This window comes from Taudactylus pleione, unplaced genomic scaffold (assembly GCF_031769625.1).
Source record: "Taudactylus pleione unplaced genomic scaffold, aTauple2 ptg000495l, whole genome shotgun sequence".
Taxonomy (NCBI): domain Eukaryota; kingdom Metazoa; phylum Chordata; class Amphibia; order Anura; family Myobatrachidae; genus Taudactylus; species Taudactylus pleione.
Window position 1 is genome coordinate 29,627 of NW_028284897.1, and position 16,887 is coordinate 46,513.

The following is a 16,887-nucleotide window of genomic DNA, read 5'->3' on the forward strand; positions in this document are numbered from 1 at the left end:
GTGGCCCCGCCCCCTCTGCTCTGTGACTGGTAGACTATAAGAATATGGCCGCCGGTCACCGTACATGAGGACACCATTAGACTATTAAGCTGTTACTCTAGTGATGAAGCTGTGAGCGGTAACCGCCTGGTTACTCGCTGCTTCCAATCACCGCACTGAGGGGAATAAGAGGAGGGCGGTCACTATGATAGGAGGGGCGGGGCAGACAGGAGCCATAGCTATAAGGAGATGAGAGGGGCGGGGCGTGGCTATCCAGAGGGGCGTGTCTTCTATAAACAGCAACTTCCGGGTGAGATGCAGAGAGCGACCATTGTTGTGTCTAGTAACAGGTAAAGATGTTTATTATTATTATTATTATTATTATGATGGTACAGGAGGAGCAGACTGTGGTGCCTCATTATCATAATACATGTAGATCTGTCAATAGTGTTGTGTTTTTGTCATACAGGTAGATCAGCTTCCAGTGTTACATATAATACAGATGTAGCAGACCCTATTACAATAATGCAGGTGGAGCAGTCAGTGGTGCTGCTGCATTATTATCATGCAGGTGAAGCCGACTTTAGTGTTATATTTAATACAGGTGGAGCAGACCCTGTTATATATATATAATACAGGTGGAGCAGACCCTGTTGTTACTACAATACAGCTGGAGCAGACACTGCTCGGTGGGTAAAAGACTATAGAGAAAGGGAGGTGTCCGGTGCACTCAGACCCCCCATACAGAACGTATCAGCTGTAGCTGGTGGTCATTACCCTCAGTAGGTGGTTATTAGTGTTACATATAATACAGGTGGAGCAGACCCTGGTGTTACATATAATACAGCTGGAGCAGACCCTGGTGTTACATATAATACAGCTGGAGCAGTCAGTGCTCGGTAGGTAACAGACTATATAGAAAGGGAGGTGTCCGGAGCACTCAGACCCCCCATACAGAACGTAGCAGCTGTAGCTGGCGGTCAGTACCCTCAGTAGGTGGTTATTAGTGTGGAAGTGACAGAATACACACAGAGACACCATAGTGTACACCGGGTGATGTATAAGATGCACAGACGACCTCTGTAATAGGCCCTGCTGACTCCTCACCTGTCTGAGGCTTTGTATTGGTATTGGTATAAAGGGTGCTTAGTACCCTGTGTGTAGGGGACCAGCGTTTCCCAGTGCCAGTTCTTAGGGAACAGCTCATGTTTTCCAGGTCTCCTTACAGAGTCACCAGTGAGATAACTATCACCAACCTGTTTGGAGCTCCCTCTGCTCCCCGCACTGTCTCTATTACTGCCCTGTGTGTAGGGGACCAGCGTTTTCCAGCTCCAGTCCTCGGGGAACCATGACAGTGCATCTAGATCTTCAGTGTGTGAGTGATTATCCCCCTAGAAATGCTTCTGCCTCTTCCCGATGCTACATAAACATGGCCGGCAGGAATGTCACACATGGTACGTACATCCTACAGTGGTAGAATAACTGTGAATTACAGCATGACAGGGCATGCTGAGACTTATGGTGCCGCTACAGTTCCAGAGTCACAGACTGTACAACACCGCTGACACTCAGTAATTATTACAGATGTGGGAGCAGAGATAATAAGATGGGTGATTGTACACAAGTCGCCCAGATATTAGGAGACAGAGGAATAGGGCAGTAGTGGGGGGCAGAGGTTGGGCTGGGAGATGTGGTGCGCTATCGGAGGTATAATGGGGGAGGGGGAGCAGAGAAGTAGGGTAAGGTGATGGGGGCAGAGACTTTGGGGGTCATTCAGACCCGGTCGAAAGCGTTGATAGCTCACAAACGGCTCGATGTTCCCCCACTGGGCATTTGCACATCTGTGCCGGCTCCGACATGCGCATGCATGAGACCCGGCTAGCGAAGGGTGCTCTATCGCTAGGGGTCTCACACCAAAGGGGGCGAGCTGTCGATGGTGAGTGACAGCTCGCCCCGTTTGGGAGGCGGGCAGGGGGCTTGGCCGGCCAAACGGAGGCGTTCCCGAAGGAACGCCTGCCTTTTGGGGGCGGTCCCACTGACAGCAGTGATGTCACTGGGGAGCCTCCTGCTCGATCAGAGCACACTGACATCAGCAGTGATGTCAGTGGGGAGCTTCCTGCTCGATCAGAGCAGGGAGCTCCCTTGGCCTTGCGAATGCCGAGACCCAACCTTAGGGTCTTGTCACAAGCCCCAATGGTCTTGACCATCGCGACCACCCTGGTCGGTCGCTAGAGCTGTGGGTGGTAACCCGCAGCTTAGCGATCGACCAAGAGGCGGCACTACAAGATGTTAGCGGCCGCCCTCATTCAGAGCGACCGCTTGCATCTAACGACCGCCTCTGAATGAGGTCCTTTATCCTAGGTTACTGGGGAGAAGACCTGAGGGTGGAATGAGGAGGAAAAGGTGGGTGGGTTGTGAGGGATCTGGCCTGGGGAAATATCTTGTCATATGGTGTTGTGTATATTATACTATATATAATAATCACTGGTTATCAGGTGTGTGACCTGTGTATAGTGATCAGTGGGCCTGATTCAGACCCGGTCGCTATGAACGTACGCTCGCATGATATGTATGCAAATATCTGAAAGTGACGCAGCGGGTAGCGATCGCTCGCCAAGGCATAGACACGCCCATCGTACCTGTACGAGCGTTCACTTTGTGTATGCAGACTCCCCTTAGCGTATGCAGAGACGCCCACTGCCCCACGTCATCCCCTGGAAGTTTATGAAAACATTGGTACATCGACCACTATCGGATGTGAACCCAGTGCTTGTGGTAGCTTTTTTTTACCGCAAGCATTGCGAGGAAAACAGAGGAAAAAAATGGCTGGTGACGTGTACTATGACGCTGCCTGTTAATTATGCACGCCTCTAAAACGGCGTTGAAACACTCGGGCACGCCTCCGTTCGCATCTCCAACTCCCCGTTTTTACTGGACTGCCCCTGTCACCACCCACAAACGGCCTCTCCTGTCACTCCCTCTGCTGGGCTGGCTGTGTTGGGCTGTGCTGTGTTGGGCTGTGCTGTGTTGGGCTGTGCTGTGTTGGGCTGTGCTGTGTTGGGCTGTGCTGTGTTGGGCTGTGCTGTGTTGGGCTGGGCTGGGCTGGGCTGGGCTGTGCTGTGCTGGGCTGGTTTTGCTGGGCGAGCGAGGGATCTGTGATCGCACAGTGTAGTTCGCACATGCGCAGATTAGCAACCATCGGCAATAGCGAACGGACTGCAGATACCATCCGAGTCTGAATCAGGCCCAGTGTATATCAGTGTGTATCAGGTGTATGATAGTGATCAGTGTGTATAGTGATGATCAGTGTGTATCAGGTGTGTGATCTGTGTATAGTGATGATCAGTGTGTATCAGGTGTGTATAGTGATGATCAGTGTGTATCAGGTGTGTGATATGTGTATAGTGATCAGTGTGTATCAGGTGTATGATAGTGTGACCTGTGTATAGTGATCAGTGTGTATCAGGTGTATGATAGTGTGACCTGTGTATAGTGATGATCAGTGTGTATCAGTTGTATGATATTGGTGTGACCTGTGTATAGTGATCAGTGTGTATCAGGTGTGTGATATCAGTGTGACCTGTGTATAGTGATCAGTGTGTATCAGGTGTGTATAGTGATGATCAGTGTGTATCAGGTGTGTGATATGTGTATAGTGATCAGTGTGTATCAGGTGTATGATAGTGTGACCTGTGTATAGTGATCAGTGTGTATCAGGTGTATGATAGTGTGACCTGTGTATAGTGATGATCAGTGTGTATCAGTTGTATGATATTGGTGTGACCTGTGTATAGTGATCAGTGTGTATCAGGTGTGTGATATCAGTGTGACCTGTGTATAGTGATCAGTGTGTATCAGGTGTGTATAGTGATGATCAGTGTGTATCAGGTGTGTGATATGTGTATAGTGATCAGTGTGTATCAGGTGTATGATAGTGTGACGTGTATAGTGATTAGTGTGTATAGTGATGATCAGGTGTATGATATCAGTGTGACCTGTGTATAGTGATCAGTGTGTATCAGGTGTATGATAGTGCGACCTGTGTATAGTGATCAGTGTGTATCAGGTGTATGATAGTGTGACCTGTGTATAGTGATCAGTGTGTATCAGGTGTATGATAGTGTGACCTGTGTATAGTGATCAGTGTGTATCAGGTGTATGATATCTGTGACCTGTATATAATGATCAGTTTGTGATATCAATGTGACCTGTGTTTATTGATCAGTGTGTTCACGTATGTAGTATCGATGTGACCTGAGGAAAGAAGATGGCCCTAATGATAACTCAGAGATATATGTAATCTGTGATAAGTATTATATTTATTCCTAGGCACAAGAAGAATCAGAGTCTTTACAAGAAGTCAGGTGAGGGTGAGAGGTGTCCTGATGGACAAGGACAGGAAACACATGACGGAGAGGATACTAAATCTCACCCTGGAGATCATCTACCTGCTGACTGGGGAGGTGAGGGGATCTGGGAGAGTCATAATGACATCACTTATATCTATAGTAATAATACAGGGACATGACTGGGGAGGTGAGAGGATCTGGGAGTGTCACAGTGACATCACTTATATCTATAGTAATAATACCGGGACATGACTAGTGAGGTGAGGGGATCTGGGAGTGTCACAGTGACATCACTTATATCTATAGTAATAATACAGGGACATGACTGGGGAGGTGAGGGGATCTGGGAGAGTCATAATGACATCACTTATATCTATAGTAATAATACAGGGACATGACTGGGGAGGTGAGAGGATCTGGGAGTGTCACAGTGACATCACTTATATCTATAGTAATAATACCGGGACATGACTAGTGAGGTGAGGGGATCTGGGAGTGTCACAGTGACATCACTTATATCTATAGTAATAATACAGGGACATGACTGGGGAGGTGAGGGGATCTGGGAGAGTCACAGTGACGTCATTTATATCTATAGTAATAATAAAGGGACATGACTAGGGAGGTGAGGTATTCTTGGATGCTTTACCCCTTGCGATTCTGGTGTCTGGGATGCATCCAGTCAGACACATTTAGGAAGTATTACATAGCTGTTTTGTATATCATGCGTGTGCATGTGAATTTTATTTTTGTCCATTCGCTTCTGTGAAATCCTTTTATAGCATCAATTGTATTAGTCTTAGCCTACCTCTGCCGCAGTCTCTGCCATGTGTAGTGGGCGGCAGTTCTGAGTCCTCTTATTAATCTTACACTACAGTATCGCTGTTTGCACTACTCTGTATAAAGCATAGGAGTCATCTGTGGGAGCCTGCCATAGACAGAGGACACAGGGCCTGAATCAGCCTGCACTGCCGATCGCAGATTCCCAATTATCGGGAGGCTGCGCATGTGCAGGACCTGCTCTACATATATGCAGAACGAGTCCTACGAAATCGCACACAGGCCCCCGTATGCCATTGCCGGATTTACAGGCAGGGGAGGTGCGGGGAATGTCGGCCTGTGTTCCCGGAAATAGGCGCGTGGTGCCTCCTTCTTCCATGTCTGGCATGGCAAGAATATGCATCCATAGAAGCAGACTTCTTGGCCTTGCAGGCTGACTGGTCCCGGCCATGCTGTGGTAAGCTTCAGCTACTGCAGCCTGACCAATGGGGTAACCATCGTGATCCCAAGCTATGACCTTGGAGGCACCGCAGGGATTGCAGATGTCAGGACACCTGCTCCATTTCCAGAATTTGCAGTTCTGTCCTGTGCTGAATCCGGCTCACAGATCAGTCCATCTACTGGGGATGGCAGAAGATTATAGGATATATAGGTTACATGTAGCCTGGGGGGTGTATATAGCATATATAGGTTACATGTAGGCTGGAGGGTGTATATAGGATATATAGGTTGCATGTAGGCTGGGGGGTGTATATAGGATATATAAGTTACATGGAGGCTGGAGGGGTGTATATAGGATATATAGGTTACATGTAGGATGGGTGGGTGTATATAGGATATATAGGTTACATGGAGGCTGGAGGGTGTATATAGGATATATAGGTTACATGTAGGCTGGGGGGTGTATATAGGATATATAGGTTACATGTAGGCTGGGGGGTGTATATAGGATATATAGGTTACATGTAGGCTGGAGGGGTGTATATAGGATATATAGGTTAATTGTAGGATGGGTGGGTGTATATAGGATATATAGGTTACATGTAGGATAGGGGGTGTATATAATATATATAGGTTACATGTAGGATGGGTGGGTGTATATAGGATATATAGGTTACATGTAGGATAGGGGGGTGTACATAGGATATATAGGTTACATGTAGGATAGGTGTGTGTATATAGGAAATATAGGTTGCATGTAGGATAGGGGGTGTGTGTATATAGGATATATAGGTTACATGTAGGATAGCGGTGTGTGTATAAAGGATATATAGGTTACATGTAGGATAGGGGGGGTGTATAGAGGATATATAGGTTACATGTAAGATAGGGGTGTGTGTATAGAGGACATAGGTTACATGTAAGATAGGGGTGTGTGTATAGAGGATATATAGGTTACATTTAGGATAGGGGAGTGTATAGAGGATATATAGGTTACATGTAGGATAGGGGGTTGTATAGAGGATATATAGGTTACATGTAGGATAGGGGGATATATATATATAGGTTACATGTAGGTTAGTGGTTGTATACATTTTCATGTTAAAGTATTAACAATTAACCACTAAAAATTATAAAGACAAATAGGGGAATTTGTAATTTTATCTTCTAATTGATGTATTCCCCAATACACAGGGTTACACAATAGTGAAGAAGACATCCGGTAAGTATGAGACACCCAGCAGCCGTCCCCATGTGTCAGGAGGACTGAGCAGGAACCAGAGCCCCATCACGGTGCCTCCACCTCACTCACTGATACATGAGAGACACAATCACCAGAAGATCTTGGAACTCACCAACAAGATCATTCAGCTGCTGACTGGAGAGGTGACTGCTGGGAATGGGACATTATACAGTAACACCAGGGGATGTGTCTGGGTGATGACTGGAGAGGTGACTGCTGGGAATGGGACATTATACAGTAACACCAGGGGATGTGTCTGGGTGGTGACTGCTGGGAATGGGACATTATACAGTAACACCAGGGGATGTGTCTGGGTGATGACTGGAGAGGTGACTGCTGGAAATGGGACATTATACAGTAACACCAAGGGAGGTGTCTGGGTGATGACTGAAGAGGTGACTGCTGGTATTGGGACATTATACAGTAACACCAGGGGATGTGTCTTGGGGATGACTGGAGAGGTGACTGCTGGTATTGGGACATTATACAGTAACACCAAGGGAGGTGTCTGGGTGATGACTGAAGAGGTGACTGCTGGTATTGGGACATTATACAGTAACACCAGGGGATGTGTCTGGGTGATGACTGGAGAGGTGACTGCTGGGGATGGGACTTTATACAGTAACACCAGGGGATGTGTCTGGGTGATGACTGGAGAGGTGACTGCTGGGAATGGGACATTATACAGTAACACCTGGGGATGTGTCTGGGTGGTGACTGGAGAGGTGACTGCTGGGAATGGGACATTATACAGTAACACCAGGGGATGTGTCTGGGTGATGACTGGAAAGGTGACTGCTGGGAATGGGACATTATACAGTAACACCAGGGGATGTGTCTGGGTGATGACTGTATCATTGTATGTGTCAGGTTCCTATAAGGTGTCAGGATGTCACTGTCTATGTCTCCATGCAGGAGGGGGAGTATATAGAGGAACACAGGGCTCTGTACAAGGACGTGATGATGGAGAATCACCGGCCCCTCACATCACTGGGTAAGAGGAGACTGTTATTTATTGTACAGGGGAGAGCGGGTATGGGAGCCCCCTATATACACATCACCTGATAATCACATATATACCATGTACTCAGTCACTGTGTGTCTCCTACAGATGGATCCAGTAACAGAAATACCCCAGAGAGATGTCCCCGTTCTCTTTATTCCCAGCACTGTACAGAGGAGAATCACAGGATCCCACAGGAGCATCAGGTAGATGGGATTTAGGGTCTCACCAATATACCAAAGTGACTGTCACTATATGAAGCTGTGTGTGTCTTATACAGATATTTTTTGTTTTATTTCATCTAATTTCATCAAACTTTCTAAAATTGTTCTTTTTTTCTGTTGTGGGTTATTTAGGGAGAAGGTCTGACATTTTTAAAGGTTGAAGTTATAGAAGGAGAAGAGACGTATGTGACTGATAATAAGGCAGAAGATATAGAGGGAGAAGAAGACACGTATGTGAGGAGTGATCAGTGTAAGGAGGAGGAAATCCCTACACATATCAGCACAGGTGAGTAAAAAACACTTATTACAGAAAATAGTCACATTCTCTCTCTGCACCATGATATATTGTTCGGTTTAATTGTAACCAGTGTATTATATGTGTGGAGTTTTTCTGTTCTCCAAGTTTGGTGTGGATTTCCTTCCCCCAACCAAAAATATACTGGTATGTTAATTGACTTTTGACACAATGTACCTGTGTGTTCGGGTATTTGGATAGTAAACTCCTATGTGTATGGAACTTGGGTATGACTACATATCTTGCATACATCACTGATTGGCTAATTATAAATAAAAAATAATACAGTCAACACAATCATCTTCTTCTACATCCTACTCCGCCCCCATTATACTTCTTCTCTCCCCCTCATATCATGTCACTGTGTGTTACCAGCCCAGAGGTCTGACCAGTCTCCTCCCACACTCTCTGGTGTATCTCATACATCAGGAGCCATCAGTGCCTACTATACTCCTGCTCTCCTCCTCACATCATGTCACTGTGTGTTACCAGCCCAGAGATCTGACCAGTCTCCTCCCACACTCTCTGGTGTATCTCATACATCAGGAGCCATCAGTCCCTATTATACTCCTGCTCTCCTCCTCACATCATGTCACTGTGTGTTACCAGCCCAGAGATCTGTCCAGTCTTCTCCCCACACTGGTGCATCTCATACATCAGGAGCCATCAGCCCCTATTATACTCCTGCTCTCCCCCTCACATCATGTCACTGTGTTGTTACCAGCCCAGAGATCTGACCAGTCTCCTCCCCACACTCTCTGGTGCATCTCATACATCAGGAGCCATCAGCCCCTATTATACTCCTGCTCTCCCCCTCACATCATGTCACTGTGTGTTACCAGCCCAGAGATCTGACCAGTCTCCTCCCCACACTCTCTGGTGTATCTCATACACCAGGAGCCATCAGCCCCTATTATACTCCTGCTCTCCCCCTCACATCATGTCACTGTGTGTTACCAGCCCAGAGATCTGACCAGTCTCCTCCCCACACTCTCTGGTGTATCTCATACAGTACAAGAGATGTCACTATAGTGGATAAATCACTGGTTAATGTAATGATACCCTATGTGACATTACCCATGATCCTCCTTGTGCACTACCACATGTGATAATACCCATTATCTTCCTTTAGTAATATTACACGACTGACTGTTTTTCAATACACTGTATACAACACATCACAACACACGTCACATGAACTCCAACTTGTCACACACACACAGCTATAACCACACACCTGTAATTGCACAATGGCTCCCTCCAGTCTCTGTGCTTCGGTGCTCTGTACTGTCGCGCTTTATCTGCTGATCTGTCTCTGTATCCTGCTCTGCCCTTCTGCTTTCTTCCTCTTTTTGCTGTTGCCTGTCTGTGTCCTGCACCATTCCCCTACCCTGTCCTGATGCCTCCCCCGCTCTGTGCCCTGCACCATTCCCCTACCCTGTCCTTCTGCCTCCCCCGCTCTGTGCCCTGCACCATTCCCCTACCCTGTCCTGCTGCCTCCCCCGCTCTGTGCCCTCCACCATTCCCCTACCCTGTCCTGCCGCCTCCCCCGCTCTGTGCCCTGCACCATTCCCCTACCCTGTCCTGCTGCCTCCCTTGCTCTGTGCCCTGCACCATTCCCCTATCCTGTCCTGCTGCCTCCCCCACTCTGTGCCCTGCACCATTCCCCTACCCTGTCCTGCTGCCTCCCTTGCTCTGTGCCCTGTGCCATTCCCCTATCCTGTCCTGCTGCTTCCCCTGCTCTGTGCCCTGCACCATTCCTCTACCCTGTCCTGCTGCCTCCCCAGCTCTGTGCCCTGCACCATTCCCCTACCCTATCCTGCTGCCTCCCCAGCTCTGTGTCCTGCTGCCTCCCCCGCTCTGTGCCCTGCACCATTCCTCTACCCTGTCCTGCTGCCTCCCCCCGCTCTGTGTCCTGCTGCCTCCCCCACTCTGTGCCGCCATCACTCTGTGTTGCTCTGTCCTATCGCTATCCTTCCCTCTCAGCGGTTATATACAGTGACTCATTACCCTAATTTAGTAACATGACTCTGGTGGGGATACTCTCCCTGAGGATGACCAGAGGACCATATAGAGGCTGCTTTTGCTACATATATATTCACCTGGGGAACTTTGTGTAGTGTGGATATTGGTAATTAGCCCACAAGTTTCCCATGTGTATGTGTGAGGGCGGTCTAGATGGGTATTGTGGTTCACCAATGTCACTGGCTAATGAGGCTTCCTGCTCTGCGATGATGGCTAGGGAACGTTACCCAGCAATGACTGCATTTGGGGGAGGTATACATTGGTGATGTTCCATCTGCCTGTCCCTGGTGTTGGGTCTATGACATGTGCCGATAATGTGCTTATGCCAATATTTTATCTGTTCATCTAGAGTCTTATTTGTAGTTTGTATATTTGTAAATGTAATAGTGTGGTCATAGTTTGTACATGCAAATTAAAATCTTTACTCATAATAGTTACATATCACACGGTGGTGTAGTGGTTAGTATTGCTGAAGTCATGACTTTGAGACCAAACCAATATACTATGTGTAGTTTGTATGCGTTTCATTTAATGCTCCAAATATCATAGTGGTAGGTTGATTGGCTTCTGACACAAATTAACCATAATAAATTTGAGAGTAGATGTGGTAGGAAATATAGATTGTAAGATCCACTGGTGCGAACTGATGTGAATAGCCAAATATTCTCTGTAAAGTGCTGTGTAATGTGTGTGCGCTGTATGAAGAGCTGTGATTAATAATAATACAGTTATTTGATTTCCAGCAGATGGACGCACAAGCAGGAATGCCTTGGAGAGAGCAGATATTAAAACCGAAGATAACATCACCCACGAATCTCCAGAAGACAGATCAGTTACACTAAATATACATTCAGTACCTCACAGTGCAGCTATATCATCTGTCTTTTATAATAGTCCGGACTGGTCTTCTGATACCTCAGCTTTTGTTACACATAGTGCAACTCATGCACCTGATAAATTATTTCCGTGTTCTGAGTGTGGGAAATGTTTTAAAAAGAAATCACGTCTAGTTATACATGAGAGAAGTCACACAGGTGAGAAACCATTTCCATGCTCTGAGTGTGGGAAATGTTATAAAGATAAATCATATCTTGTTAAGCATCAGAGAAGTCACACAGGGGAGAAGCCATTTCCATGTTCTGAGTGTGAGAAATGTTTTACATTTAAATCAGATCTTGTTACACATCAGAGACGTCACACAGGTGAGAAACCATTTCCATGTCCTGAGTGTGGGAAATATTTTATAAATAAATCAGTTCTTGTTACACATCAAAGACGTCACACAGGTGTGAAACCATTTACATGTTCTGAGTGTGGGAATTGTTTTACACATAAATCGGCTCTTGTTAAACATCAGAGATGTCACACAGGTGAGAAACCGTTTCCATGCTCTGAGTGTGGGAAATGTTTTACACAGAAATCTGATCTTGTTATGCATGAGAGAACTCACACAGGTGAGAAACCATTTCCATGCTCTGAGTGTGGGAAATGTTTTACACGAAAAATGAGCCTTGTTAGACATCAGATGTTACACATGAGAAAAGTATTTCAATGAGCTGATGCAAAACAGGGTTTTAGTAACACTCCAGTCACACAGTATTTTAAGTTATCAAACCCCAGATAATTGGTATGTGTGTCATTAATATAAAAAGAGGAGGAATTTACAGTGCTAGAGAAATCTAAACAACAATAAATAATATAGATCTTGTAAAGATGCATTAAAATATATACTATTTTTAATATGAATACACCCAGGGAATTATTTATATATATATATATATATCAGTATGATTCCAATATCAGAATATACTGTGATACTTTACAGGTGGTTCTCATTATGCTTAAATCTAAGATCTTCATATTCTATATATTTGCAGAATAAGTCTCCAATTGGGTCCTAGGATGAATAATTTGCTTATACATATATATTATATCTACCCTTATTAGTGTAATTGGGCGCATGGGTGTGATCATATCATGTGACTCACTAGTGGACACTATCGCACGTTATTACTAATATCAACATAATCACTATACAATATGGTATGTTGTGTTTATAACATGACCTAGATCCCAGTGACGCTGCCGTTATACAGATCACTAATCCGTTATCTTACTATATCATGTGTGTTATTTATACCTTATTGTGTTATAATTTAGGAGATATAACATGTATTGACTGGGATTGGTCCGCTCCATCACATGACATTGTTCTCATGCTATGTGCCCGGAGACTTGTAGTTGTATATCATCACCATGTGGAGGCACCATCCAGGTCTCTCTCTGGGTTTTTTGTCACAGATATCTCCAGATAATCCAGACCCTCTCTATAGTTCATTCTGGCGCTCTGCAGAGATTGGTCCATTCCGGTCATGTGCGGTTATACAAATGTATAATTATACAGATAGCCCTAATACGCCATACTGCGCAAGTTACCCAGTGTGACTGAGTCAGTATACGGAGCAGTAGGGGACTGCGCTGAGTAATGTGATATGTGACACCTGTATATCTGTGTGTGTGACTGTCAGTATACGGAGCACTAGGACTGCGCTGAGTAATGTGATATGTGACACCTGTATATCTGTGTGTGTGACTGTCAGTATACGGAGCACTAGGACTGCGCTGAGTAATGTGATATGTGACACCTGTATATCTGTGTGTGACTGTCAGTATACGGAGCACTAGGGGACTGCGCTGAGTAATGTGATATGTGACACTTGTATATCTGTGTGTGACTGAGTCAGTATACGGAGCACTAGGGGACTGCGCTGAGTAATGTGATATGTGACACTTGTATATCTGTGTGTGTGACTGAGTCAGTATACAGGGGACTGCGCTGATTAATGTGATATGTGACACCTGTATATCTGTGTGTGACTGTCAGTATACGGAGCACTAGGGGACTGCGCTGAGTAATGTGATATGTGACACCTGTATATCTGTGTGTGTGACTGAGTCAGTATACAGGGGACTGCGCTGATTAATGTGATATGTGACACCTGTATATCTGTGTGTGACTGTCAGTATACGGAGCACTAGGGGACTGCGCTGAGTAATGTGATATGTGACACCTGTATATCTGTGTGTGACTGAGTCAGTATACGGAGCACTAGGACTGCGCTGAGTAATGTGATATGTGACACCTGTATATCTGTGTGTGTGACTGTCAGTATACGGAGCACTAGGACTGCGCTGAGTAATGTGATATGTGACACCTGTATATCTGTGTGTGACTGTCAGTATACGGAGCACTAGGGGACTGCGCTGAGTAATGTGATATGTGACACTTGTATATCTGTGTGTGACTGAGTCAGTATACGGAGCACTAGGGGACTGCGCTGAGTAATGTGATATGTGACACTTGTATATCTGTGTGTGTGACTGAGTCAGTATACAGGGGACTGCGCTGATTAATGTGATATGTGACACCTGTATATCTGTGTGTGACTGTCAGTATACGGAGCACTAGGGGACTGCGCTGAGTAATGTGATATGTGACACCTGTATATCTGTGTGTGTGACTGAGTCAGTATACAGGGGACTGCGCTGATTAATGTGATATGTGACACCTGTATATCTGTGTGTGACTGTCAGTATACGGAGCACTAGGGGACTGCGCTGAGTAATGTGATATGTGACACCTGTATATCTGTGTGTGTGACTGAGTCAGTATACGGAGCACTAGGACTGCGCTGAGTAATGTGATGTGTGACACCTGTATATCTGTGTGTGACTGTCAGTATACGGAGCACTAGGACTGCGCTGAGTAATGTGATATGTGACACCTGTATATCTGTGTGTGTGACTGTCAGTATACGGAGCACTAGGACTGCGCTGAGTAATGTGATATGTGACACCTGTATATCTGTGTGTGTGACTGTCAGTATACGGAGCACTAGGACTGCGCTGAGTAATGTGATATGTGACACCTGTATATCTGTGTGTGACTGAGTCAGTATACGGAGCACTAGGACTGCGCTGAGTAATGTGATATGTGACACCTGTATATCTGTGTGTGACTGAGTCAGTATACGGAGCACTAGGACTGCGCTGAGTAATGTGATATGTGACACCTGTATATCTGTGTGTGACTGAGTCAGTATACGGAGCACTAGGACTGCGCTGAGTAATGTGATATGTGACACCTGTATATCTGTGTGTGACTGACTCAGTATACGGAGCACTAGGGGACTGCGCTGATTAATGTGATATGTGACACCTGTATATCTGTGTGTGACTGAGTCAGTATACAGGGGACTGCGCTGATTAATGTGATATGTGACACCTGTATATCTGTGTGTGACTGAGTCAGTATACAGGGGACTGCGCTGATTAATGTGATATGTGACACCTGTATATCTGTGTGTGACTGTCAGTATACGGAGCACTAGGGGACTGCGCTGAGTAATGTGATATGTGACACCTGTATATCTGTGTGTGTGACTGAGTCAGTATACGGAGCACTAGGACTGCGCTGAGTAATGTGATGTGTGACACCTGTATATCTGTGTGTGACTGTCAGTATACGGAGCACTAGGACTGCGCTGAGTAATGTGATATGTGACACCTGTATATCTGTGTGTGTGACTGTCAGTATACGGAGCACTAGGACTGCGCTGAGTAATGTGATATGTGACACCTGTATATCTGTGTGTGTGACTGTCAGTATACGGAGCACTAGGACTGCGCTGAGTAATGTGATATGTGACACCTGTATATCTGTGTGTGACTGAGTCAGTATACGGAGCACTAGGACTGCGCTGAGTAATGTGATATGTGACACCTGTATATCTGTGTGTGACTGAGTCAGTATACGGAGCACTAGGACTGCGCTGAGTAATGTGATATGTGACACCTGTATATCTGTGTGTGACTGAGTCAGTATACGGAGCACTAGGACTGCGCTGAGTAATGTGATATGTGACACCTGTATATCTGTGTGTGACTGACTCAGTATACGGAGCACTAGGGGACTGCGCTGATTAATGTGATATGTGACACCTGTATATCTGTGTGTGACTGAGTCAGTATACAGGGGACTGCGCTGATTAATGTGATATGTGACACCTGTATATCTGTGTGTGACTGAGTCAGTATACAGGGGACTGCGCTGATTAATGTGATATGTGACACCTGTATATCTGTGTGTGTGACTGAGTCAGTATACGGAGCACTAGGACTGCGCTGAGTAATGTGATATGTGACACCTGTATATCTGTGTGTGACTGTCAGTATACGGAGCACTAGGGGACTGCGCTGAGTAATGTGATATGTGACACCTGTATATCTGTGTGTGTGACTGAGTCAGTATACGGAGCACTAGGGGACTGCGCTGAGTAATGTGATATGTGACACCTGTATATCTGTGTGTGACTGAGTCAGTATACGGAGCACTAGGACTGCGCTGAGTAATGTGATATGTGACACCTGTATATCTGTGTGTGACTGAGTCAGTATACGGAGCACTAGGACTGCGCTGAGTAATGTGATATGTGACACCTGTATATCTGTGTGTGACTGAGTCAGTATACGGAGCACTAGGACTGCGCTGAGTAATGTGATATGTGACACCTGTATATCTGTGTGTGACTGAGTCAGTATACGGAGCACTAGGACTGCGCTGAGTAATGTGATATGTGACACCTGTATATCTGTGTGTGACTGTCAGTATACGGAGCACTAGGACTGCGCTGAGTAATGTGATATGTGACACCTGTATATCTGTGTGTGACTGAGTCAGTATACGGAGCACTAGGACTGCGCTGAGTAATGTGATATGTGACACCTGTATATCTGTGTGTGACTGAGTCAGTATACGGAGCACTAGGACTGCGCTGAGTAATGTGATATGTGACACCTGTATATCTGTGTGTGACTGTCAGTATACGGAGCACTAGGACTGCGCTGAGTAATGTGATATGTGACACCTGTATATCTATTACCTATACTGAGACATTAGTAGCTCACACAATAATAAATAAAGAATACATTTATTAAAAAACGAAGCTGAAAATGAGCACAGGTGTACATAAATAACCAACAACATCTACATGGAGATGAGCAGACTCTCATAGAAAAATAAGAAAAAGAAAAAGCTAAATGAATGCAATGGACATAAATTATGTTGGAATAAAAAATATATACAAAAGTAATAAACACAGTACTGAATTAATTGTGACCGAATGGTAAGTATACTGAAATGTATCAGTTATGATATCCCTGGAGATCCTTTAAGGAATCAATGTAGCCATTCTCCTTAATGTAATAAATAGTTTGGTAGCATTAGCAGTAGCCCGTCAAAAATAGTTATAGTATCTGTGGTCAGTCACAAAGCATAATAGTGCTCTTTCTGTCACACTTACTGTGATATAGGTCTCGTATTGCAATTAACACTGCGGGGTAAAAGCAGGGATAATTCACTGACTCCCCGTATATAGAGCTGCACCTAAATCACCAGGTCTCTGTGTGTTCTTAGAGGGAACCCATATATCACGTCGGTAAACGGGTGATATGTCAGTGGAGTGTTTGCTGACACCTCGTTATAAATG

At 45.4% G+C, this 16,887-nt stretch overlaps 1 protein-coding gene across 2 annotated transcripts; it reads left to right on the forward strand.

Moving 5' to 3' along the window:
• The first annotated feature begins 260 nt into the window (after nucleotides 1–260).
• Nucleotides 261–12,736, forward strand: LOC148502482 (uncharacterized). 2 transcript variants are annotated; one of them, XM_088449751.1, is made up of 8 exons: nucleotides 261–329; nucleotides 1,196–1,433; nucleotides 4,309–4,442; nucleotides 6,744–6,935; nucleotides 7,708–7,786; nucleotides 7,904–8,001; nucleotides 8,152–8,305; nucleotides 11,083–12,736. In XM_088449751.1, exons 2-8 carry the CDS (start codon nucleotides 1,328–1,330, stop codon nucleotides 11,892–11,894), a joined length of 1,575 nt encoding a protein of 524 aa, XP_088305877.1. In that variant the 5' UTR covers nucleotides 261–329; nucleotides 1,196–1,327; the 3' UTR covers nucleotides 11,895–12,736. The 2 variants fall into 2 exon arrangements, with proteins under 2 accessions (XP_088305877.1, XP_088305878.1); XM_088449752.1 differs by having other exon boundaries at nucleotides 11,086–12,736.
• Nucleotides 12,737–16,887: the final 4,151 nt, after the last annotated feature.